The 23,855-nt window shown below is 54.8% G+C and overlaps 1 protein-coding gene, 1 long non-coding RNA gene and 2 other non-coding genes across 4 annotated transcripts in view; 3 read left to right on the top strand and 1 right to left on the bottom strand.

Annotated features, from left to right (window-relative positions):
* The window catches only part of LOC136768664 (uncharacterized), a 142,777-nt gene that overhangs the window by 65,136 nt on the left and 53,786 nt on the right, over nucleotides 1–23,855 (bottom strand). The gene's annotated exons all lie outside the window — the stretch shown is intronic.
* On the top strand, nucleotides 463–23,794 carry acin1b (apoptotic chromatin condensation inducer 1b). Its single transcript, XM_066722927.1, has 18 exons — nucleotides 463–685; nucleotides 3,510–3,575; nucleotides 3,703–3,814; nucleotides 4,368–4,447; nucleotides 4,591–8,007; nucleotides 8,102–8,257; nucleotides 8,392–8,489; nucleotides 12,921–13,074; nucleotides 17,770–17,815; nucleotides 17,932–18,125; nucleotides 18,305–18,472; nucleotides 18,578–18,740; nucleotides 18,835–18,980; nucleotides 19,069–19,176; nucleotides 19,721–19,828; nucleotides 19,949–20,384; nucleotides 20,489–20,589; nucleotides 21,874–23,794. The coding sequence occupies exons 1-18, from the start codon at nucleotides 548–550 to the stop codon at nucleotides 22,351–22,353; spliced, it is 6,171 nt and encodes a 2,056-aa protein (XP_066579024.1). The 5' UTR covers nucleotides 463–547; the 3' UTR covers nucleotides 22,354–23,794.
* LOC136769203 (small nucleolar RNA U6-53/MBII-28) lies at nucleotides 2,945–3,054 on the top strand. The gene has a single exon (XR_010822161.1). It is a non-coding gene; the product is annotated as a small nucleolar RNA U6-53/MBII-28 (small nucleolar RNA).
* On the top strand, nucleotides 4,102–4,213 carry LOC136769204 (small nucleolar RNA U6-53/MBII-28). The gene has a single exon (XR_010822162.1). It is a non-coding gene; the product is annotated as a small nucleolar RNA U6-53/MBII-28 (small nucleolar RNA).

The following is a 23,855-nucleotide window of genomic DNA, read 5'->3' as shown; positions in this document are numbered from 1 at the left end:
GAGGCGAGCTGGCGGAAACACCCGAGTGGGGCCGAAGTTCACTCGGGGCGCAGCGATGAGTGACTGAACGAATAAACAAACACATTTTAAAACAGTGCAATTAATCGACATCTGTTGGAAATTAGATTAACAAAGGCCAAACAATACACTGGCTGACTGACTAAATACCTTTCTGATGGTAAAACATATGATTGTTAAACTTTTAGACATGTTTACTGCACAGAAAAAACCTCCTATATTTTAATTGTGTTATTTTTCAGCTGCGAGGAAGAGGAAGAGGAACTTAGTACTCTCAACTCTGATATCTGAGGTCCTCACGCTGCCAAAAACCGAACAGCGGCCGGAGATTGCCGAAGCCGGCTCGGCTCCCTCCTCCCCGGGGACGAGGATGGCGTGCCTCCGAGCGGTTTCCGGAGATTCCCGAAGACAAAGCCCCCGAAGGCAGCGGCACGACCCCCCTCCCCTTCCGGAGATGGCCGAGCTCTGACGTCAGCGGAGGAAGGCGTTGCAGCGGGCCGAGTTGGAGAGAGAGAGAGGGGAAAGCAAGATGGCGGAGCTCGAAGACGTTACGTTGGATGGGAAGCCGCTGCACTCGCTCCGGGTGGCGGACCTGAAGGCCGCCCTGGAGCAGCGAGGCCTTCCCAAGAGTGGGCAGAAGAACGCGCTCATCAAGCGGCTCAAAGGGGTGAGTTCGGCCGGGGTCCGGGGCCTCGAAAATCGCCCGGTTTCGGCTTCGGCGAGGCGCCCCGACCGAAAGACCAGGCGAGAGGGAGGCCGAGTGTCGGCGGTGAGGAAGCGGGGAGGCTGGCTGTGTTTGCGTGGAGAGAGAGAGTGTTTAGGGGAGGAGGAGGGGTTGCCGTGTGGAGGTTGTGCAGCCGAGTTGCCGCCGGAGTTGTGCGGGGAAGTTGAGGGGGCGGCGGTGCAGGCCGGCCCGGCGGAGTGACTGTTGATCCCGGTCGCTGTCGGGGCGGGAGGCTCGGTGTCGGTTAGTTTTTGAGTAGTCGACGGGCCCGCGCTTTGTGTGTTTGTGTGCGTGCATGAGGAGGGGGGGTGCGCGTCCACGAGGAGGTGTGGGGGGGGGCTGGATCGCGGGAGCGCGCGGCCGGTGGCTCCTGTCGGGGGCGCGCGTCGGGGGTTGTGAGTGCTGGGGCCTGTGGGGGGGGGGGGCGGCGGGAGCGCGCCTCAGAAAGCGTGGTGTTGGGGGGGGGGTTTAATCGGCGAGCACGAGCCTCGTCCCCGAGAGTGATCCCTTCAATTAGTGCGCGCAGCCGCGTTGGGTTTGAGCAGAAGCGGAGGGACACTGGATTTACACTCGCAAGCGGCGCAGGAATGCAAAGTGGGTTTCTTTCACCCCAGGAGGAGCAGCCGTCGGTACGAGTCGATCCGTGCATCGCTTTTGCACAGCCTCTACAAATGCGTGTGTGTCGGTTTGTGCTTATGACTATATCTCCGTATGTGATGACGCAAATGACATATTGTGCAGCTTTCCAAACCAGCGTTTAATTGCGTGTGTTTGTGTATAATTGTGTTTGTAATTGCTTAATTGGGTTTAATTGTAAGTGCTTCATTGTGAGTTTGTGTTGTGCTCAGTTGTGTGTAAGTGCTTGATTGTGAGTGTGTTTAATTTGGAGAGAGGGGAGGGCTACAGCAGGACTTTGTCAATATTTGCACACCTGTGCACGCTCTCATACCCGTGATACGCTCCCACTGGGCGCTGACCTCCTGTGCCGTGGTCAGTAGGGTTGTGTGTCTGCAGGGCCGGGCTCTGCACTGGGGTCCCAGTCCTGGCCGAAGGGGCTGCCGCCGGACCCTGGAGTGGACACCACCTGCCCAGGCGGCAGCTCCAGTAGAGACCCTGCAGTTGTGAATGGGCACAGGGCAGGCAAAAGTGGCATAAAAGGACATGACAGGAGTCAGACAAAAAAAAGTGTCAGATTAATTATCCTATAATTGTAACCAGAATTGAAAGTGTCTGTAAGTACTCTCTGCATGTGAGGGCCTGTTTTGAAATGTATGTTTGGATATGTACTGTATTTAAACATAAACACATGGTACAATCATGGGGGAAACAGGGTAAAACATGGTTAGAATATGGAACAATCATGGGAAAATCATAGCGGTGACAGGAGTGACTGACTGTGGAATGTTAGTAGTAATCGGTACTAATGCCCCATATATACTCACTTCACATCATTAGTATTGGCAGTAGTATGGGCAGTAGTTTGGAGTAGTGGTTAGGACTCTGAACTGGAGGGTCGTGGTTTCAATCCCAGGTGGGGGACACTGCTGTTGTACCCTTGAGCAAGGTACTTTACCTAGATTTCTCCAGTAGATGCCCAGCTGTATAATTGGGTAAAATGTAAAAATAATGTGATATAGTGTAACAATTATAAGTCATCCTGGATAAGAGTATCAGCTAAGAAATTGAGTAATAGTATATTATTATAACAGGAAATCAAATATGCAGTATTGGAACAGTAATGAGAAATCAGTGCCTCACAGCAGTTCGCAGAGAAATGGTACCAGTGATAGGGAGACGGAGTGCGTTTGACCATGAGTTTTAAAGAATCGAACGTCTGTAAAACCGTAATGCTGATTGGTTACTGAACATATGGCTCAATGCTGATTGGCTATAGACCGTACCGTGATGGAATGCCTTTGGGAGAGAATGGAGTTTTACGTGTTCCACAATTGTTTCAGTGGGGTTTGTGGTGCTATCGATCACTTAAAAATCAATAACTATCGACCATGGACCGGGTTAAAACATGATGAACCACTGTGTGAAGTTTCATGTAGTGCAAGAACTGTACGAGGAGTTATTTTGCAAGAATACTGTAATATTAAAGATCTTGAACTCATGTTCTCACATGCAGACTTATAATAACAATAATTATAATTATAATAATGGGCAGGAGGGAGAGCATTGGGGGGGCTCCGTCTGTGTCTCCAGTGATGAATTGCCATGCTAATACCGATACACCAGATTGACTATGTCTGTCTGGGTGTAGCTGAGTTGAAATCTGCTTCTCGCAAAGTGATTGCGATCTGAGGAGAACACTGGGGCCCAGCCTGTCTGTCTCGCACTCTCTCCCTCACTCTGTTCCTCTGTCCATCCGTCTGTCTGTCTCTTGGCACATGACACTGCTCCTCAGAGAGTCCCATAGTCACTGACAGGGGAGACTGGTCGACAGAGACTTAATGCTTAATGGCCAAGTGCAGTCTAATCAAATGACAGCAGTGAATGCATCACAGTTCTCGTGTGTGTGGTTTTATTTTGTGGGCCGTTACTCAACAGGAAAGTGGGGCTGGCCCTGAACTGCCAAAGCTGCAGTAGAGCACTGCCCCATGCGTGCATCGCCCCGCCCCATACAGGCGCACGAGAGGCGCTCGGAAACGGCAGCTGTAAAATAAATATCAGTGTGAGCGGCGGTTCTGGACGACACACACTCACAGAGCAGTGTGCATTTCCGCTGTGTTCATGTTTTAAATGATGTGCGTCTGTGTTTCAGGCTCTGATGTTGGAGAATCTGCAGAAGCACTCAACCCCCCACAGTGGCCTACAGCCCAACTCCCAGGTAAGTTACTGTCCTGTGTGTCTGTCTGCCTGTCTGTATTACTGCCCTGTTATTGGCCTGTTTGCCTGCTCTGTGTCAATTCCTGCATGTCTCTCTGATTCTGCATTAATGCTTCTCTGTCTGTCAGATAGGGGAGGAGATGAGTCAGAACAGTTTTATAAAACAGTACCTGGCCAAGCAGCAGGAGCTCCTGAGGCAGAGGCTGGAGAGGGAGGCGCGGGAGGCAGCTGAGGCTGAGGGTAAGAGACGGAGATGGCGTCCTTGTCTGCCGATACCTGGGGAGTCTTCAGTGTTTAGCGACTGAGTGTATCAATCACCCTGCCGCTGAGCGCTGGGGTTGCCTGTCCCTGTTGTGGCAACACTGGTGTCGCTCAGTGCTGCCAATAAAGCTTTTTAAAATAGAGTTCATGGCCCTGCAGAGCAGTGCGCTGGGTTTACCTGACTGGAGCCGCAGACCTGTCCTTTGCTGTAGTTTCAAGGAACCATACCGACTGCAGTGAGGTTGGGGCTCCTGCCGTGTGTGTGTCTCCAGTGATGAGTTGCCATGCTAATACCGATGCACCAGACCGACTGCGTCTCTCTGGGTGCATCTGAGTTGAAAATTGCTCTTCGCACGGTGACTGTGCGCTCTGAGGAGAACACTGGGGCCCAGCCTGTCTGTCCCCGTCCCCACGGCCCAGTGGATACATCGAGACTGTAGGGTTGTACAGGTGTTGTCTGTGTGAGTGAGTACTTGATTGTTGTGACTGGAAGAGGACTCTGACCTCTGGCCTCGCTCTCTCCTCTTCCCAGCGGAGACAGACAGCCCAGCAGGGCCAGACGAGGATGACCAATCAGAGGGCTATGACAGCACTTCCTGTCCTCCAGACCAGGTCAGTCTCCATGCCCCCTTGTTTCCTGTCTTGGGGAAAGTGCTTATAGAGTAGAGCCTCCTACTGAATTTAGCCGTGGTAATGGACTTTGCTTTATTGTCCAGTCAGTCTAAAACATCTTTCTTCCCCCCTCTTTCTCTCAGGAGGTGTCGCCAGTGGTGGAACCCTCCCGCCGGCGTCGCTCCCGGCCCTCCCCCTCCTCCCAGCGTCCCCCCCGCCGCCGGCCCACGCCTTCGCGGACCAAGCCGGGCACTGGCTCTGGGCTGGGGGAGGGGGGGAAGGGGGAGGAAGATGAGAGCGGGGAGAGAGAGATGGCGGAGGAAGAGGAGGGACGAGAGGCGGAGGTGGGACCGGGGCCGGACGCTGCCACCGCAGAGCCCTCTCCCTCAGCACCCCTTGTCACCACGCCCTCCCGTGCCAGTGCTCGGAAATCCGCGCGCTCCTCCAGCACCCGCGACAGCCCCGCGCCCTCCCCAGACACCGAGGCGACCGCCGACCCCGGGCGCGAGGCGGGTGGACGGGCGCGTCGCTCCTCCACGCGACAGAGCCGGGAGGAGAGCCTGGCCACTGCTGTCCCCGCCCCCGCAGCAGCGGCCCCAGGTCCGGGGGGCGCGTCTGCCCTGGTGGTTGGCCTGGAATCGCCGCTGCCCCCCCCACAGCGTGCTGTCGCCTCCCTCTCAGTGCGCGTGATTGGCGAGCCCGGTGCAGACGCGGCAACCAAGAGACCGGGAGCCCTTGGTGCTGCCCCCGCCGCCCCCGCTGCCCCCAGCCCACTCCCCCACGCGGAGAAGGAGACTGGAGGAGGCGGTGGTGGGGAACGGAGGTCCGTCCTGCTACTGTCAAAGTCAGACTCAGCTGCTGCTGCCGCCACCGCCAGCAGGACTGAAGACAGCGAGGAAGAGAGCAGCGAGGAGGAGGAAGAAGAAGAAGAAGAAGAGGAGGAGGAGGAGGAGGAAGAAGAAGAAGAGGATGAGGAAGACAGAGGGAGCAGCCGGAGGAGGAGGAGCCGGGGGGTGGAGAGGAGAGGAGGGAGAGGGAGAGGCAGAGGCGAGGGCCCCAGCCAGGCCGCCCCAACCCCGAGAGAGCGGGCCCGGCGGACACGACAGCAACCGCAGCTCCTGCAGCCGCAACCGCAGCCACAACTCCCGCAACCGCAGCCACAGCCCCCCCTGCAGCTCCGCCAGCCCACCCCGCCGCCCTCCCCTCCGCCCGAGATCTCCTTCCCCCTCCCTGACACCCCCAAGCAGAGCCCCCCCAGTCTGGAGGAGCCCGAGGGGGTGGCGGTGGTGGTGGCGGGACGTGGAGGAGCAGCAGCAGCAGCAGCAGCAGCAGTAGCAGCAGCGGGTGGAGAAGGAGCAGCAGGGGCCAGAGAGAGGGCAGAGGGAGCCCCCCAGAGGGAGTGTTCCCCGCCAGCCCTGCAGCGAGAGGACAGCAGCTCCAGCTCCTCCGGCAGCTCCAGCGGCAACAGTAGCAGTAGCAGCAGCCCCGAGCCAGCCAGTGAGAGGAGACCTGGCCCACTCACACTGTTGGCTCGCAAGATGGAGTCCGAGGGTGCATTCTCGGGCCGGAGGAAGGGGGTGCCGCTCCGTGCCGAGCCCCAGAGCCCCAGCACCGAATCGAACGCCGTTACCCATGCAGAGAGCCTGACGGCCGCAGACACTCCCAGCCCGGTGACCCCTGCTCCCCCAGCAACCGGCCCTGCCGTCACGTCTGCCGCTGCTGTTGCTGCTTCGGATTCTCCAGCCATTCCCGCCACTGCTATTCCTGCTTCTTCAGTCATTGCCTCTACTGCGACCGTGACCGAGAAGCAGCTCCCAGCTTCCGCTCAGCCCGAGAGTCCGGCTGTCGTGGCGGTAGGGAGCGATGCCCCCCCCGCCAAGAAGGCCGAGACGGAAAGGACGGACGTGGATGGGAAGGCTGAGGCTGAGAGGCAGGACTCCAGGGCTCCGGAGACTAAACCGGAGCGCATAGCTGAACCTCCGAGAGAGGTGGAGGAGGAGAAGAAGGAGGAGGAGGAGGAGGAGGAGAAGAAGAAGAAGAAAGAGAAGGAGGGGAAGGCAGCCGAGGCTCCGAAGAGAGATGCCACAGAGGGCAGCGAGAACACCAGACCTCCTCCATCTCCAACTCCTGCTACTGCTGCTGTCCCCAAAGCTGCGCTGGGGGTGGAAGAGAAGAGAGGGAGGGAGGTCAGGGGGCCCGGGCCCGCCACTGAGGTGCCCCGGCCCATCACGGAGGTGCCCCGGCCCAGCGAGAGCCACCTGCCGCCTTCCAAGAGAGGGAGGGAGCTGGGGGGTGTGGTGGTGCTGCCTGGCTCCCTCCCCCTCTTTCACTCATCCCCTCCTGCCGCCGCCCCTGCTGCTCCCCTGGCCCTGATTGGAAAGACTCCCGAGGTTGAAAGAGAGAAGGAGGTGGAGACTAAGAAAGAGAAGGAGAAAGAGGTGGAGATGGAGAAAGAGAAGGCGGAGAAGGAGGAGGAGTGTGAGGCTACCCAGCCCAAACCGACCCCTGCCTCCACAGTGGAGAGGGATGCGCCAGCTGTCATAGTCAGCCCGGCTCTAGAGCCCCCCGCTGCTCCACCGTCCCCACAACCGCCCCCCAAGAAATTCCGGGTGTTTAGAGAGATGCTCTCACCCTCCTCTTCCCCGGGCCTGAAGAGGCCACGCACGTTCTCTGACAACCCCCCTCCGGGGCTCCCTACAATGGCCACCGCCTCCCCGAAACCCAAACTGGAACAGGAGAAGAAGGGATCGGGCCTGGAACCTGAGAAGACGAGTTCAACGGACTCCGAGTTGCAGACGAAGACTGCCACTGCAGCAGAGAGACCGACAGATAGCAAACCGCAAGAGGGGGCCCTGGAGGGCACCGGCAGAGACGCCCGTGCCGGGGGGCCAAAGCTTGATGCTCATCCCAGTCAGGCAGAGACTGAGACGCCTAAGACAGTGATGCCTAAGCCGGTGACCCCAGAGGCACCCAAGTCAGAGCAGGCAACCACAGAGACACCTCAGCCGAGTCTTGACAGAAAAGCGGGAACTGACAAGACTGCTATTGCAGGACCTAGTGGGGAGAGAGAGCCTGAGGACCCTGCCGCTGTCTCCCAGCGGCCGAAAGAGGCATCCAGAGAGACGCCTGAAAAGAGCAGCGGCAGCCTCCCGAGACAGACAGCCACAGGGACACCCAAATCTGCCCCTGGAGAGAGGACCCCAGGCCCTGCTTCTGCACAGGCACCACCCGAGACACATCAGCCATCCCAGAGCGTGACTCCCGAGAAGCCGGCAGAGACTGAGGCGCCTAAACCAGCAGCCGAGGCCCCAAGATCCCAGCTCGAACCCATGGGGCCCGTGCTCCCCCCATCACCCCCACCGGAGGAAAACGAGCCAGCACCAGCCCAGCAAGGAGAGGAGGATGCAGAGAGGGGTAGACGGCAAGACAGAGAGCGACCTTCTTCCCCCTCCAGTGACTCCTCCTCTTCAGACTCTGACTCTGCCTCCTCCTCGTCACGCTCCTCCGGCTCCTCCTCTTCCTCCCGTGGAAAATCAGGATCCGCCTCCAGTAGCAGAAGGGTGAGTCTTGCGCTTTCCCTTGCTCTCTCTCCTTTCCTCCTCACTCCAGTCAGCCCGTGTTCTGGTATTAACCCTCATTCTCTCTCTCTGTCAGTCCCTCAGTGCTCAGAGGGACTCTCTGTCCCGGGACAGTGGGGCATTCTGTCAGCCCGAGGGCTCCCCTGAGCCCCCCGTGCCCCCCCGCCGCAAGAGGAGAGGAGAGAGGGATGAGGAAGAAGGAGAGGAGAATGAGGCAGCGAGCAACAGCAAGGTCAGTTGTTGGTCGATGATTGTGTCGAACTGGTGGCTTCTGATTGTCGCACATTGCAAAAGGGTATTGTTTAATATGATATAATGATCACTGTCTTTCCTTTCCTTTTTCTCTCTCTCCCTCCCTGTGAACAGAAATCCTGCTCCGAGGACGAAAGGAAGGCGGATGGAGCGGAGCGCAGAGAGAGAGAAGCGAGGGATGCAGGAGAGGGCAGGAGCAGACACCCAGCCAGGTGAGTCACGGACACAAACACACACGACGGACGGACATACAGACGCAACACACTCCAACACTGACGCAACCGACACACACTCTGTGATACTAACTGACGTACACATTTATACTGACACACACCATTGCACAAATACTGACACTATGAGACACTCCAATACAACACATACACTACTGGGGTTCTCCTCTCCTTCCCTCCATACCTCTCCCTCTTCTTTCATTCTTGCTCTCTTCCCCTCATCTCTAATCACATGGGCAGTCTGTTGCTCTGCCACACAGTGCAGCTCAGACTCTACAGATGTGTGTGTGTGTGTGTGTGTGTGCGCCTCTCTGTGCCCTAATGAAATCAGCTGATCACTATACCAGGCAGCCCTCATGGCCACAGTCATTCATAAGAACCTCCTCTCTCTCTAATGGGCTTCAGGTAATCAGTGTTTGACTCTCTCTCCCTCTCTCTCTCTCTGAGACTAATCTAATAAACATCTGTGCTAATAAACCGCTAGCTCTCTCTTCCCCCTCTGATTTTATTTTTCCTAACCTGTCTCTCTTGCTCTCCTCTCTTTCTTTACCCCTCCTTCTGAGGAACTGGCTGCTGTTGTCAGTGGGGCTCGCTTCAGGGCGGCTCCGTCACAGCTGCTCAGGGACAGTGATTAAACAATGTTGAGGAGTGACCTGGGGAGGCCTGTGTGTGTATGTGTGGGGGGGTGCATGTCTGTGTCCCCATCCCTGGAGCTTTTAAACATTAAAACATGAGGAGCGGCTGTGTGCATCTAATGGTGTGAGAGGTTGTGTGAGTGGGACTGTGTGTGGGCTCTGGCTCTCGCAATACAGTACCAGTCAGCGGGTCACTGCAGGAAGTCCACAGGGCCTCTCGTCTTGCTTGCTCTGCCAGGGTCAGTGCTGCTGGGCGGGTCAGCCGACCCACCGCCGGGGCTGGGTTGATCCTGAACCGGTTCAGCCTGCTTTCCCCTGGTGAGGGAGCTTGAAGCACGGTCAGAACCCAGGCTGCTGCGATAGGGGTTCTGAAGGGATGGGGGAGGGGAAGGATCAGAGGGAGCGAGCAGAGGAGAGTTCTCCACCTCTCTGGTTTTCATTTTTAATTGTTTTCTTATCAAACCAAAGTGTTTAAAGGCAATTTTACATTTGATTTATAAATGGAGTAACCTGACAGCTCATTCATACATAAGGCAGGACTGAACCCACCCCCGCCATTATCCCGTCCCTGACCAGCAGCCAACCATTTTGTGTCCCACCCATTCCAAGAAGTCGAATAATCGCGGCCTGCAGCCCCACCTCTCTGCCGGTTGTTTACACTTTCCAGTAGTTGTTTTAAGTAAGGCGCTATAAAACTATGACGTATGGACCTATACTGATATGCAAATTGTGCTTTTGTGTGCGGATGTCTATTCCGCCTGTCTCTGGTACTTTGAATGGGTAATGCGTAGCTTGACTAAAAGGAAAATTAAAAAATAAATAAATACTTATTTAAATAGGTATTTTTTTTTTAATAGTAATCTAATCGGGCCGTGTCTGCGAGCTGGATACACACCCGCACAAACTGCGATTCGACTTTAAAAGCGATTACTCATTATAAACAATCCTATTTGTTGAATTTGGTAATAATTCTTCGAACAAGTAATCTGTCAATTTATGTGCATATTGCCGAGTACAATTCCAGTTTAAAGTTAGTTAGCCGTTGTATCTCCACTTAAAGCTGCTGATGTAATGTTATTGTCAGTATAATTCATATTGTGTAATACGGACTGTAACCAAACCATTAAAGCGAGAGGGCCGTTTCAGCCGTCCTCAATTGCAATCGGGCGATCTCGGTGGCCACCTATAGCCGGTGTGGCTTTCGGAGGAGACGGGGTCCTCGCCCTCTCTCTCTCACTCTCTCTCAGTCCTCTCGCTTAATCCAACATGGCCGCCGTGCGTGCTCGGCCGCTGTGAGAGAAACGCAGCGCAGCAAAGCCGCAATCGGAACCAGTGCCTCTGCCGACGCAACCCCAGAGCCCCACAGTCGGCCACCGCAGCGGGCTCTCCCGAACCGGGTCAGGGGATCCGGGACGGGGTGCGGGGCAGAGAAAATGCTGTCTGAGACCAACAAAAGCGGGTAAGCAAGCAGGCAAGCGAGGTAGGGGGGCGAGAGAGAAGGGGAGGGAGGGAGAGCGCATCGCCGCCTCCTGCCTGTACCCCCCTCTCCATCCGTGTCTTCCCCTTCTCCCCATCTCTCCCTCTCTCTCTGGTAGCCGTAGTCCGTTTGTTCTGTAGCTGAACCGGGTTGTGTGGATGTGTGTGTGCATTTATTTGTGAGCCGTGTGTGTATGGGGGGAGGGAGGAGTGGAGGAGGGGGGTGGAGGAGGAGGAGGACATCACCGGCATTCGTTTCGGAACCGCAGATCGGTTTTATAATAAATAAATAATCGTGTTTGTTTACGCCGTCGATTGTCTTGGAAGTAGGTGGATGAAATCCATGAGCGAAATTACTCGCTGAGCAGAGACGCGCATCTGTGGGGAGCTGCACGGTGCATGCTCTCTCCCCAGCACGAATATTGACAATAACGCTCCTGCTTTTACACTAGCGTTTCATGTGAAGCGATTCGTTTTACTTTGTGGCAGGTTGTTAGAATTTTCTCAGGGTTAGGTTTTAATCCCAACAAAAAACTACAAGATCCAAAGCATGTTCTCTCCCTCACTCAGGTTTTGACCTTTATTTCTCTCTCTCTCTCTCCTGGCATTTTCTCTTGTTTTTGTGTTTCATTGGTCTCTGTCCTTCTTAGATTCATTCTTCCACTCTTATTTATTTATTTTTCTTTCCCCACTACCCATATTTGACTTGTGTATCTCCTACCCCTGTCTCTGCCTGTCCCACTCATTTCAATGTAAAAAAAGCTTTATTGGCATGACTACGCTACGTAAATGTTGCCAAAGCTTTGATTTACAGGTCCAGTGATCCTTTTTCTCTCTTTCCCTCTGCCCCCCTCCCACACTTTCTCATTCTGTGTCCCCTCTTCCCTCTCGATCTGTCATCGTCATCTCCCTGTCCCATTCTGAGGACAGATGCTCAGATTCCTCCTCGGGCTGAGTCCGTCCATCAGTCTGATCTCGTTGCGATTATCACTGATTCTGCAGCTGCTGTTTAGTAACCGCCAATCACAGGGAGGACCCACTGGGCTGGAGCCGGAGCACAATACTGTAATCTACAGTGTGCCCTTATATCAAGAGATGGGATGGGGTTAGGGGTGGGCAACACAAGACAGGAGGAAGAGATCAGCTGCTGTGCTGGGGTGACTTGGGAAAGAGACTGTCCAGTGAGATGAGGGGTAGACATCTTGTGGAGTCTCTCGCCCAGTATGGGGTGTGTACAGGCGGCTGCTGATGCTCAGGATAACTCTTCAGAGAGACAAAGTAGACTTTTCAACCAACGGCATAAACGGAGCCTTTATTACAAAAATCCATGTACATCCATGTCAGCATTTCGGTGACCTCTCTTCTGAAAGTGGGCCGCCCTGTCCTGTTACTGAATCCGTAGTCCTGTGCGCCAGCACCGCGGGCACAGTCCTCCTTGTGGGACGCTCCCCTCTCTGTGAAAAAGAGGCATTGCAGTCAGATACCGAATCGGCCCGAACATGCTGTCTCCTCGTGGTCGGTGCCGCAGGCCCGGCGTGACGCAGCGGAGTCGCACTCCTATGCAGAACTGACACTGAGAGCTTCACAACCCAAGGGCGAATATGCGTCCGAGTAACGTACCCCTGTGCTGGACAGGACCGTTTGCCCTATAGGTCGTGGGTGTTGGGGGTGTCGCTCTTTGAGGCGAGGTGGGTTACTGGGAGACACTGAAATGTTCAATCCAAAATAAAGAAATGGCCCTGTGTTTACACTCCACACAGCTGGGGGTACACTCAGGCCTTCAGTCGTGCCTGCCCCTGCAGTAGCTGAGGGGCTAAAACGGCTGCCTTTGTGCCAGAGGACAGGCCCAGTGGTGAGGCCAGCAGGGGGCGCCGAGGGGTCATTGGTGACATGCCTGTGCAGGCTGCCAGGCCAGGTGCTATTTTTAGAGGGCCCAGCCCAAATGGAGTTGGGGAGGTTACAGTCCTGACCCAGCCGGAGTCCTGCAAGGCCGTACAGCATGCGCTTGCTCTCGTCTGTGTTGGCATGCTGATTGACTAACAGGGTTACAGGCTCTTAGTGTGTAATACAGTCTGTGTCCAATGTTAATGGACTTTAGTGTCCAGCCCATGTCTCTATTGCATTATCTCTCCTCTCTCCCTTCTCTCTCCTTTACTCCGATTTATCCTCCAGTCTGTCTGGCTCTGGCAGGTGGAGGAGTGTGTTTATTAAACCTCTGTTCACTGTTCCTGTACTATATTATGTAGTCATTCAGTCAGTGTCCAACTGTATTAACTCCTCTCTTGCTCACTCGCTCTCTCAGGGAGGTGAAGCAGGGCGCGGTGTCGGAGGGAGCCGGCTCGGGCATGGAGGCCGAGGGACACCCCGACCCAGAGGTCACCGGGGTCGCTGAGGGTCAGCCCCCGGACCACCCCGAGGGCCAGGGCTCGGAGAATAGCGAGGGGCGCTCAGAGGAGGTAAGATGGGAGAAAAGGAGCTGCGACCGAGTCTGGGGCTAAGGGTGGGTGGGGTGGGGGGTCTGGGGGCCTGTGTGTTTGTGTGTGAGAGGTCAGAGCTTGTTTTTGTAACTGAGCAGGTCAGTGTTTTAGTGCTGTAGCTCACTGTCATGTCTTTCCCACTCAACACCTCGCAGCATTACACTACAGTATACTGTACGGCACCACACAGCTCAGATTCTCATACAGCAACCTCCTGACAGTATATTGACTGTCCTGAACTACAGGCTGCCCTGTGAGCTTCATTAGGTGTCAGAGTTCAGAACTGGACTCCTTTTGACTCAGTGACAGTTAGAAACCCTGACTGGACTGAGCTTTTCCTGACTTAGTCCATCACCAGAGCCTCTATAGCTGATGGGGTCAATATGCTACAGACTGGACTGTAGACTAGGCTGCCCTGGAGAGAGTTATAAATCACATTTGTCCAGAATTATTACCCTTCTGACACTAATAGCACTGACAGGACTGTACTTTCTACTGCACCAGTCTTTCTCTCTCGTTCGCTCTCTCTGACTCGCACCAATGCCTGTACACACGACTGCACAGCCCAGATAAACACACGCGTAATGAGCAGTGTTCAGTGTTGGTAGGGACAGGGTGTGAGTGAGTGTTGATGTAGACATGCCTGCCTGTGTGAGAGTTGTGCCCGTGCTGAGGGACGGGTATCTGCTGTTTAAAACCCCATTGATTGCTTTGTTGTAAGGTGCTCATGCTTCTTCCATTGCCCCTAATGGTACCTGCGTACTACTACTACTACTACACCTCCTCCTTCTCCTCCTCCTACTACTACTACTACTACTACTACTACTACACCTGTTCCGCTATACCCAAGTGCCCCGGCATTACCTGAGCTAGGCCCGTCTGCGCTGACTCGGTCCCCACCTACAACTCACCTGACTGCCTGCCTGCCTGCCTGCCTGCTGCTGCTGAGGGAGGCTGCCGGAACAGCCCTGCTATTCAGGCTGTGTCGCCATGGAGACCGCCGAAACCCGGAGAGATTCAATGAGAGAATGGAACTGAGGGGGGAGGGTCCCGAATAATGGAGGGCGTGGCCTGTCGCCCCCAGCCTTCCACGGCGGTGTTCTAGAAGCCTGGTTAAACCCCTCCTCCCTATCTCTCCGTATCGCCGTCCCGCCCCGGCCCCGCCCCCTTCACCGTCAGCTTATGTGAAGGGTGGGTGGGCGAGAGTCGTGTGACTGGATGTGAGCCAGACCAGCACTGGAGATAACGATGCCACAGCCTCACTCTGGATTCTGTCTAGGGGGGGTGTGCAGTTGCTTGGTTCTGCGCCGATTCCCTGGATTGTCTCCCAAGAACCCCAAGATGGACTTTCTATGACTGTCAACTGACTGAACAGCACACAGCTTTTCCAACCCCCCCAGCCCACCACCACCACCTCACAGACGGGCGTGGGGGGCACAGACAGACGGAGCCCCCCAGCACCGCAGTCTGGGTTGCCCTCAGACCCAGCTGCTCCAGTGGACTGACCCTGTGCTCTATTACTGGATCTGTTTTTTGCACCACCTGCTGGTTGCGAGAGCAGAGCGTGCCGGACTGCCATGGTCTGACTTGCACATCCTTGCCTCCTGTTTGGATTATAAACCTGCCTCGCGCCCTGCTTCTTCACGTTCCTGTCAATCAGAAAGACTTAATTTACCCGATTGGTTCACCACAGTATTCCAGAACCACCACTAGGGGGTGGGGAATGACCAGGGGGGCGGGGTCAAGGACACGACGATTCCCTGATTGGTCAGCGGCCCCAGCCCCAGCTGAGCTCTCCTCTGCTGTGTTTGCCTGCTTGTTTTTTATATAATTTGACATGAGCAACAAAAAGTCAATCCTCCAGGTCAAAGTTCACGAAAGACTGCTGGTTTTCAATGATGCCCCCCCCCCCCCAAAATAAACATGCAACCTTTTTTCTTTTTCTTTTTTTTTTTTTCTTTTTTTCTTCCTGTGGTTTCCTTTATGGACTGACCATCGCTCTGCCCTGGTGCCTCCTCCCAGCTTGCATCGGTGCCTCGGAGGACACAGAGCCGTGTCACGGCTGCCAACCCCAAGACTGAGCGCGTGCCCCCACAGTCCCTCACTGACTGAGTCTACAACAGTGGGGGATAAGACTTCCTACACACCCCATGTGTGCACTTGTGCTAGGGGGCACACTGACCCAGCTTTGGAGTAACTTTCTCACACATCTCCACTTCAGAGACTTTTTAATCTCAAAACAGACCCCACTCCAATGAATCTGATGTCGCCAGGGATTCAGTTTGCTGCTGCAGACGCCAACCCTCTCCCTTTCCCTCACACTGCCAGCATGTTCCTGGGATTCAAAGAGTGCGAGGAACAGCAAAAAGATTGTGGGGATGCCACCCAGTTTCCTTAAAAGACACTGAAACAACTCTTAAATGTTTTTAAAGAAAAGAACAATGGGGGGCCAACAGCCACTCCCTTCCACCTCCCCGTCTCCTGAAAATGTCTGGGCAATGTCTCTCATCTCCTCTCTCCTCCCTGACCATGACCTGCCTGTGAGGTCAGGAGCACAGACTTTTGCCGCTTCACAGCGAGTGCAGGGTTGATGGAGCAGGGCACCCTGGGAGTCTTCCCTCCGTCCTGTTGGCCTCTCGGATGCCGCCCGCCACCGGGCCCTGAGTGCCTCCCACTCAGCCCTTCCAGACCGTTACAGCAGGCAGACTTTTTCACCTTCGCCCTGCACGGGAAAGGACAGACCTCTGCTCTTCCACACTTCGCTCGCTCCCTGCTTGCGTCACGTTCTGGACAATGAATGGAATGAGAGAGGGGGAAGGGTGAATAGAACAGCTGCTGCCTGTCCTCTACTTCCTCTGCAGTGCCGGTCTGCTCTCCCTTCTGCAGTGCTGTGCATGGAAAAGATTGGAAAAGAAAAGGAAGAGAGGGAGCAGGAGAGAGAGAGAGCCTGGAAGAAATGGATAAAGCTTAGCACCCTCCTCTCTCTCCCCTCTTCCTCCACACTCTTCCACACGGGTGGTACAAGAGGAGATTTGAAAGACTGATTCCCGCTCTCTCGCTTTGCGGCGCAGAGTGAACTTTTGAAGGGGGAGGGTAAGAGGGCACCAGGACACTACCTCGAATTGCCCCCTCCCTCTCCGCCTCTGTACTACCCTCCCCCACACAGACTCTGAGACACTCTTGTCCGGGCACAGAGGCCCGAAAGCAGGAAGAGGACATTTTTAAAACCCGAAAGACCAAAACCATGAGCGACAGGAATTGACAAGAGCAGGTCCCACAGCCCCCCTCAATAGAACACACAGAGCGGTGCCAGCCAGCCAATCAGCCTCACACTCTCAAACAGAGTCCCGCCCACACTCCTCCTCCACCTCCTCTGATTGGACCCTTGTTGCCTAGATACAGTACACTGCCGTGCGATTGGGCCATAGCCAAGCCAGTGAGGATCAGGTGTCAATGGTACCAGGAAAAGCTTGTCATTTCTCTTTCTATATTAGATCTATACGTAACTTTTTATTTTTTAATACATTTTTCTTAATTTTTTTGTCTACAGAGACTTTTTTGTCTTTTATTTTGAACCTCAAGAGAAGGTTTTAATGTTTAACAGATTTATGATTTTTAATTTTTCCATGGATACTGCAGTTTTAATTTAATTACAATTAAGTTAATTGGTAGATAAATTGTCTGCAGCCTTCTAAAATCAATATGTGTTTATTACATATGATCTGTGGTCTCTGCTTTTAAGTCATAGTGCCCTCAGGTAGAGGCCTGTGGAGTATAAACAGATTAAATTAGTGGGAAGTGCAATCGTAATGTTTTTCCTGTCCATCTTGAATTTAAACTGCAGTACCGCTACAGAGCTGTAATGAGCCACTGATCTGTTCAACTGTTTTCTTGTGTTAGTCAGACGCACAGTGGGGCTAGAGCACCCGCCCTCAGGGCACAGCCCAGTCCCACCCTCAATCCAGTCCAGCCCGGCGCACAGCCCAGCCTACAGCTTAGCCCAGCACACAGTCCAGCCCTGCAGTCATGGCACAAATGGGCACAGTCCACACACTGATGCGCTGCACATCCCCCCCTGCATCCTCGCAGAAGATACTGCACTCCTGTCTGGTGTGCACTGTACAGCATCCATATGCAGTCAGTGCGCTTTCCCTGTCGATGTGCACACACTGCTGTACTGACACTGCCAGGTAGTGTCTGTTGACCTCCTGTCACTTCATATGGGCACCATGCAGATTCTGCATAACACACTGTACATGCCCACTGCACACACTCCACCCCAGAGACTTACACCCTACACTCCCGCTCACTTAGTGGCCCCAGACCGTCCACAGGGAGGCGCTGCTCGGCACAGGTCTCAGAGCAGATTGCACCAGCCTCCCGCAGACCCCGCAAATGCGAAGTCTTCCGGTCAGTTAGTGTGCGTGAGTCACCTAGTCGATCAGTGAGTTTCAGGAGTCCGTGCTGTGCAGGGAGGGTGTGTCTAGCTCTGCTGTGTTTCTGCACTGCCCCCTCTCCCCACCCCCCCATGACTGGTTTATTGATGGCTGTAACTATCTCTCCCCCTCTTTTCTTTCTCTCTGTCCGTTTGCACGGTCTCTGTCTGTCTCTCTCTCTCTCTCTCTCACCTCTCCCCCTGTGCTGGGGTCTGTTTTATTCTCTCCTTTCTTTCAGAGCGCCACTCCCAAAGCTTTCACTGCCCGCAGGATCTCCCTGGTCTGTAAGTATCAACTGTTTGGGTCTGTAGGTGGGTTGGGTCTGTGTCTATGCACTTCCCTACCGTGACTCATCTCGTCACTGTGTACCTCTGTTGACTCCTCTCTCTCCGTCTCTTAGCTGCTAGTAAGCCCAGTGCGGCTGCAGCTCCACGCAGTGTTGCGGTTTCTGGGCCGGCACCAGCAGCAGGAGGCACCGCGGGAGGAGATGCGGAGGGTGCCGGGGGGCAGCCTGGCAGGAAGAGGCGCTGGGGCTCCAGCACGGCTGTCACCGCCAAGAAGCCGTCGATCAGCATCACCACTGACTCGCTGAAGGTCAGCCTGCCACCCGCCGTATACCGACTGTCCTGCCCGCTCTGTGGCCGTTTACCCAGGAACCCTTCTGGTTTTGAAGGCCCAAGAGCCGTGAGACGTACTGGCGGTGTCTGCACTTTTTGGTGCTGTAACATCCAGCCTCTGTTACTGTACTAACCCCCCCTCCCTCCCTCCCTCAGTCGCTGATCCCCGACATCAAGCCGGTAGCAGGCCCGGGCAGTCAGGAGGCCGTCGTGGAGCTGCACCCCGACGAGGGCCGCCTGTCCGGGGATGAGGCCGGGGAGCGCGGAGACAGAGGGGAGCCCGGCCTGGACCGTGGCCTCAAGATCCGCCGAACGGTCACACAGGTACGACCACTATCCCGGCCCCACCAGGTCAGAGGACAGATGGAGGTGTTTCTTCATTGTGACGCCACAGCAGAGAAGTGTGTGACACAGTTCTCTCTCTGTCAGGTGGTTCCGGCCGAGAGCCAGGAGAACGGACAGAAGGAGACTGTGCCGGAAGAGGAGGACGAGGAAGGAGACAGGCCGGCCGATGAGGACAGGAAGGACAGCCCCCCGGCGGTGACAATGGAAACACAGACCCCCGTCACCAGAGAGACGGAGTTGAAGAAAGGTGATTTGGCTTTGAAGGTCTCGGTTTCACCTCTGCGGTCTCTCCCTTCCTCTCTGTTCGGTATTAACAATCCATCTGCCTCTCTCTGTCCCAGTCTCTCCCAGCGACACTCTGGTCCGCCGCTCCATCAGTCAGCAGAAGACGGGCGTGTCCATCACTATCGACGACCCCGTGCGCACGGCCCGGCAGCCCTCCCCCCCCCGCGGCAAGATCACCAACATCATCCACATCTGCAACCTGGTGAGAGCCGGGCACCACTACTTGCACCGCCTCCCCGCCGCTTCCCCTGTGTTACTCTGACCCCTGACCCCTGCCCTCTGACCCCCAGGTGCGCCCGTTCACTCTGGCCCAGCTGAAGGAGCTGCTGAACCGCACCGGTACCGTGCTGGAGGAGGGTTTCTGGATAGACCGCATCAAATCCCACTGCTATGCCACGGTATGTGATTCTGTAGAGCCTGCATGCTACACCCATCGATGCATAGTTTGCGCTGCTGCGGCCCCAGGTCATCAGTGTAGAGCAGGGACTGGACCTCTCGGTGGGGGAGAGCGAGGCCAGGGCTCACGGACGGCGGCAGCGCTGTCCAGCTCGTCAGTGTAGATGTTGAGCAGCGTTGGGCTCAGACTGCAGCCCCTGACCGAAGTACTGTTGAACCTCTTTTGTTGACAGGTTTTCACTCTGCGTTTATTTGGTGTACAATGGACTTTATGATGTCATAGTCTACCCCAGACACCACCACTGAATATTTAGATAATTAGTCCTTCGTGCCAAATCGGAAGCTTTTAGAAAATCAATAAAATGGGTATTATTTTTTTAATTGACATGTTCGTCCCTTTCACATTTACATTTTCCAGTATTGAGATCTGAGTTTAGGTTTTCTGTTTTTTGGATAAGTTCTTTAAAGTATATTATTGTTGTGCATGGTCAAATTGGGTTTATTATTTTACTTTAAATTATATGCTATTCTCTCTCTCTCTCTCAGTACTCCAGTACAGAGGAGGCCCTGGCGACACGCACTGCGCTGCACGGTGTCAAGTGGCCACAGAGTAACCCCAAGTTCCTCAGTGTGGACTTCAGTGAGCAGGAGGAGGTGAGTGCTGTCCCTTCTCTTCCTCTCCCTCTCTCTCTCTCACTCAATCAGTTTTCTGGCCTGTAGCTGAACTGTGTATCTATTTAAATAGTAACTTTTCTCTCACCCTGTCTTTCTCAGTTGGACTTCCACAGAGGCTTGCTCATGGTGGATCGCTCTGGAGAGGCGGCCCGGGGCGGTGAGGAGGACCGGGGCGGACCCCTGGGCCCGGGGCCGGGAGGCCCCATGGGACCTCTGGCCCTGGGGAGGGGGGGTCTGCCTGCCTCCCTGATGCCCCCCGAGCGGGACAGAGACCGGGAGAGGGAGCGGGAGAGGGGGCCGGGCGCCGGCGTGGGGCCTGGAGGCGGGCGGGACCAGTGGGCGGAGCGCGAGAGGGAGATGGAGCGGCGGGAGCGCACCCGGGCCGAGCGCGAGTGGGACCGGGACAAGGTGCGTGACTTTGGGAAGCCCGTCCCCGGGGAGGACAGGGAGGCGGCCCGGCGCTCGCGTTCCCGGGACAGAGAGAGGCGGCGCAAGGAGAGGGCCAAGAGCAAGGAGAAGACGACCGACAAGAAGGGTGAGCATCTGTGAGGGGGGAAGGGCACGGTGTGGGAGGAGTCTGTGCCAGAGGGAGCGCGTGGCAGAGACGGGGTGTCTGACCGCCTGTGCGTCTGTCCACAGAGAAAGCCCCCGAGGAGCCCCCTGCCAAACTGCTGGACGACCTCTTCTGCAAAACCAAAGCAGCTCCCTGCATCTACTGGCTGCCGCTCACTGACGAACAGGTACACACTGTGCACACTGCTCTACTGCGCACACTGCGCTACTGTACACACTGCTGCACACTGCGCTACTGTACACACTGCTGCACACTGCACAGTGGATCAGTTACCGTGCAGGACAGTCTCTTGACCAGTGTTAATTTAGTCACCAGTTTTTTAACTTGTAGTCTGTCGGGTTGAGTCGCATCTTAGTCGTGCAGTTTTCTTTATTTTTAGTCTACTGAAAATGTACTCAAATCTTTGTTGGTTTTATTCCACTAAGATACCATTCGTTTCAGTCATATTTTAGTCATGCAATTTAATTTTCACATTGACCTAAAACCTACATACCTTTTAATTCAGCTTTTTACCTTTTTAGAACTTTTAGAATTAAAACCGTTCTAATTTGTTAGCATTTTAATCCATACAATAATTGTGGCAACTTATTACTCACCAAAACAATTTAAGCTACAAATTAACGCAGATAAGAAATCTTAAGTATTACTCTTCTAATATATAAGAATCAGGGAACTGACATTCAAAATAACTACCTGCAGAGTCCTCACAGGTTTGTCTAAGACTGGTTCTCAGTGCTGGTCCTGGAGGAACACTGCTGGTTCCAGCTGAGCTCTTTTACGTAAGGGTTCAATTAATTGAAGTAATTTCCTGAATCGGAGCCTTTTAATTATTTTAACAGGTAGGGGTTTTAAGTTCAGTATAGAATTGTATAAAGAACTTAAAGAACCAACTTTTATTACACAATTTAAGCAGAATGATAATTACATTTCAATTAAGTAATTGAGAGCTCAGTTGGAACTAAAACAAGTAGGGTAGGTGGATTGAGAACCACTTGTCTAAGAAATAAACGCATCTTACAAATGGGATCTGATTTATTTCACTGTTCCGATGTCACTTCAGATTCATTGCATTTTTCCCAGTCATTGTGGCCACTTTTGCGAGATGTTTTCTCACTGCATTTGAAGTGCTGCCAGACTGCAGTTTACTTTCTTCCAAGTATCGAATGAATGCTTAGTCGCAATTTAGGGTCTTGCCTGTTGAATCAACCGTGCTGGGTGGCCTAGGAACTGTTGGCTGCAGCCACGCCAAAACCAAAACAAGTTTGCGTATAACGTGTAACGATAACTCGCATTATAGATGGCGTAACCTACATTATATCAAATGCTCTTTGATCGAATATGTGTATGTAAATGTCCCCTTGACTGATTTTAGTCCAATCTTAGTCTTTCTTTGTTCGTCAAGTAACCGACTTTCTCATCAGTTTCGAATGACTCTCGCTCTGTTCCCCAGGCGGTGCAGCGAGGAGCGGAGCGTGCCGAGAGGATGAAGGAGCGAGAGAAGAGGCGGCGGGAGCAGGAGGAGGAGGACCGGCGGAGGGAGGAGGAGCGGAGAGACCGGGCCGGGAAGGGCCGGGATAAGGAGGGGGCGGGCCCCGCGGCGGGCGGGAGCAGTCGGGGGAGCGCCGGGGCGGCAGCGGCGGCGCCGGTGGCACCAGGAGGGGGAGGAGGAGTGGGAGTGGCGGGGGGACCCGGGGGAGAGGGGGACAGGGAGAGGGACCGAGACCGCGGAGACAGAGACAGAGAGAGGGAGAGGGAGCGCGAGAGGGAGCGGGAGCGGGACAGGGGCAGGGAGCGGGAGGGAGAGAAGAGGAGAGAAGGGTACCGCAGGGGGGGGGACGCCAAGGTCGGCGGGGCCCCTGCCGGCGGAGTGGGGGGGGGCAGGAGGTCACGGAGCCGTAGCAACCCCCCCACCCGGGACCGCAGGCGCTGAGACGGAGGGTGATGAGAGGGATGGAGGGGTGGGCGGGCGGGGAGAGAGAGAGGGAGAGTGCGTCAGGGGGCAGACCGGATAGAGACTGAAGACACCCTGCCACGCCTGTGTGTGTGATTGTGTGCGCGTCTGACCGCTCGAGTCCCTCTCTCTCGGGCGCGGGCTGAGCGCTGTCCTTGCCCAGCGCAGAGAGGAAGACAGTGAGACGCATCTCCCTCCTCTCTCGCTGGAGGTGGACTTCCTGTCCGCACCCGAACACACAGCGGAGGCACGGGGCGTACAGCGCCTCTCCCCTCTCGGCTCCCGTGATGCCGTGCGGCCCTCTGGCGCCTGCCACGCTGTAGGACGGCATCGCTCTCCCTCGCCTCTCCTCCCCCTCTCTCTCTGTGGCAGTGTGCAGCCCTTGCCCGCTGCCTGTATAAAGCACTGTCCTTTGCTTTTGACTTGGACGCCCCTCTCTCGGGTCATTCCCTCGCTTTTTCTCTCGCTCTTTCTCTGAATGACCAACGCAGGAAAAACACTCAAGTAACAGTCCAGAGGGAGAGAGAGCAGCTTGTAGAGAAAGGAAGGGAGGACTGGAATAAGGAAACAGTGAGGGAATAGTCTGGGTTAAATGCAAAGAGTGAGAGTGAGACAGAGGCAGCTCGCCTCCCGCTGAGCAGCAGCGCTGACCGGTTCTGTACTGACTACACACACACACTGCCCCTCCCGCAGAACAGGGGCGCTCTCAGACGTCACAGATTCTCACTTTAGAAGAATATTTTTTTATAACGGCTGTTTTGCTTTTATTATAATTTTTTTTCCCCCCCTCCTTGTTTGGAAAACTATTATCTGTGCTGTTGAGCCCTTGAGTGGCTGACATTGATTTATTAGTGTACGGAGAGAGTGAGAGGGAGGGAGGGGGCCCATGTGAACTGGCCCTCCCCAGAGCGAGAGCGGCGCCGCGGGCAGATTCTCCATCCGGGATTTTGGTTTTGAAAGCGGCTGGTGGGGGGGGGGGAGTGTTTTCGTGTGAACAGTTGCGTCCGAGGTGTGAAGGATCGGACGGTGGTCTCTGCGTCTCCACCCCACCCCGCCCGTCTCTCTCTCTCTCTCAAGTCCTGCACCCAGACAGGAAGCCGAGCTGTCCTGTATAACGTTTTTGTTTTTCTCCGAGCACAACGCTGATCCGAACGGCAGCTCTGCCTCCTCTCCTCTCCCCTGCCCTCCTCCTCCTCTCCCCAGCGTGAGCTGCGAAATGACCTGAGCGGAGAGGAGGGTGGCGGGACGGAGAGGAAATGAGTTTAACCTTTAATTAACATAAAAAATGGAAGAAAATGACTTTTAATATTGTATTTTTATTTTTTCGATTTTTAGTATAAAGGATTTTTGTTTTTGGGACATTTTTGTTTTTCTCTGTAAGTGCTGAATGTACAAAGACTAATAAACGGTAAAGTTTAAACCTTTCTCGTGTGGGTCCTGTCTTGATACACCGACATGCACACCAACACAGAGGACAGCGA

The sequence above is a fragment of the Amia ocellicauda genome, chromosome 14 (assembly GCF_036373705.1).
Source record: "Amia ocellicauda isolate fAmiCal2 chromosome 14, fAmiCal2.hap1, whole genome shotgun sequence".
In the NCBI taxonomy this organism is placed as follows: Eukaryota; Metazoa; Chordata; class Actinopteri; order Amiiformes; family Amiidae; genus Amia; species Amia ocellicauda.
This window is presented reverse-complemented; position numbering and strand designations above follow the sequence as displayed.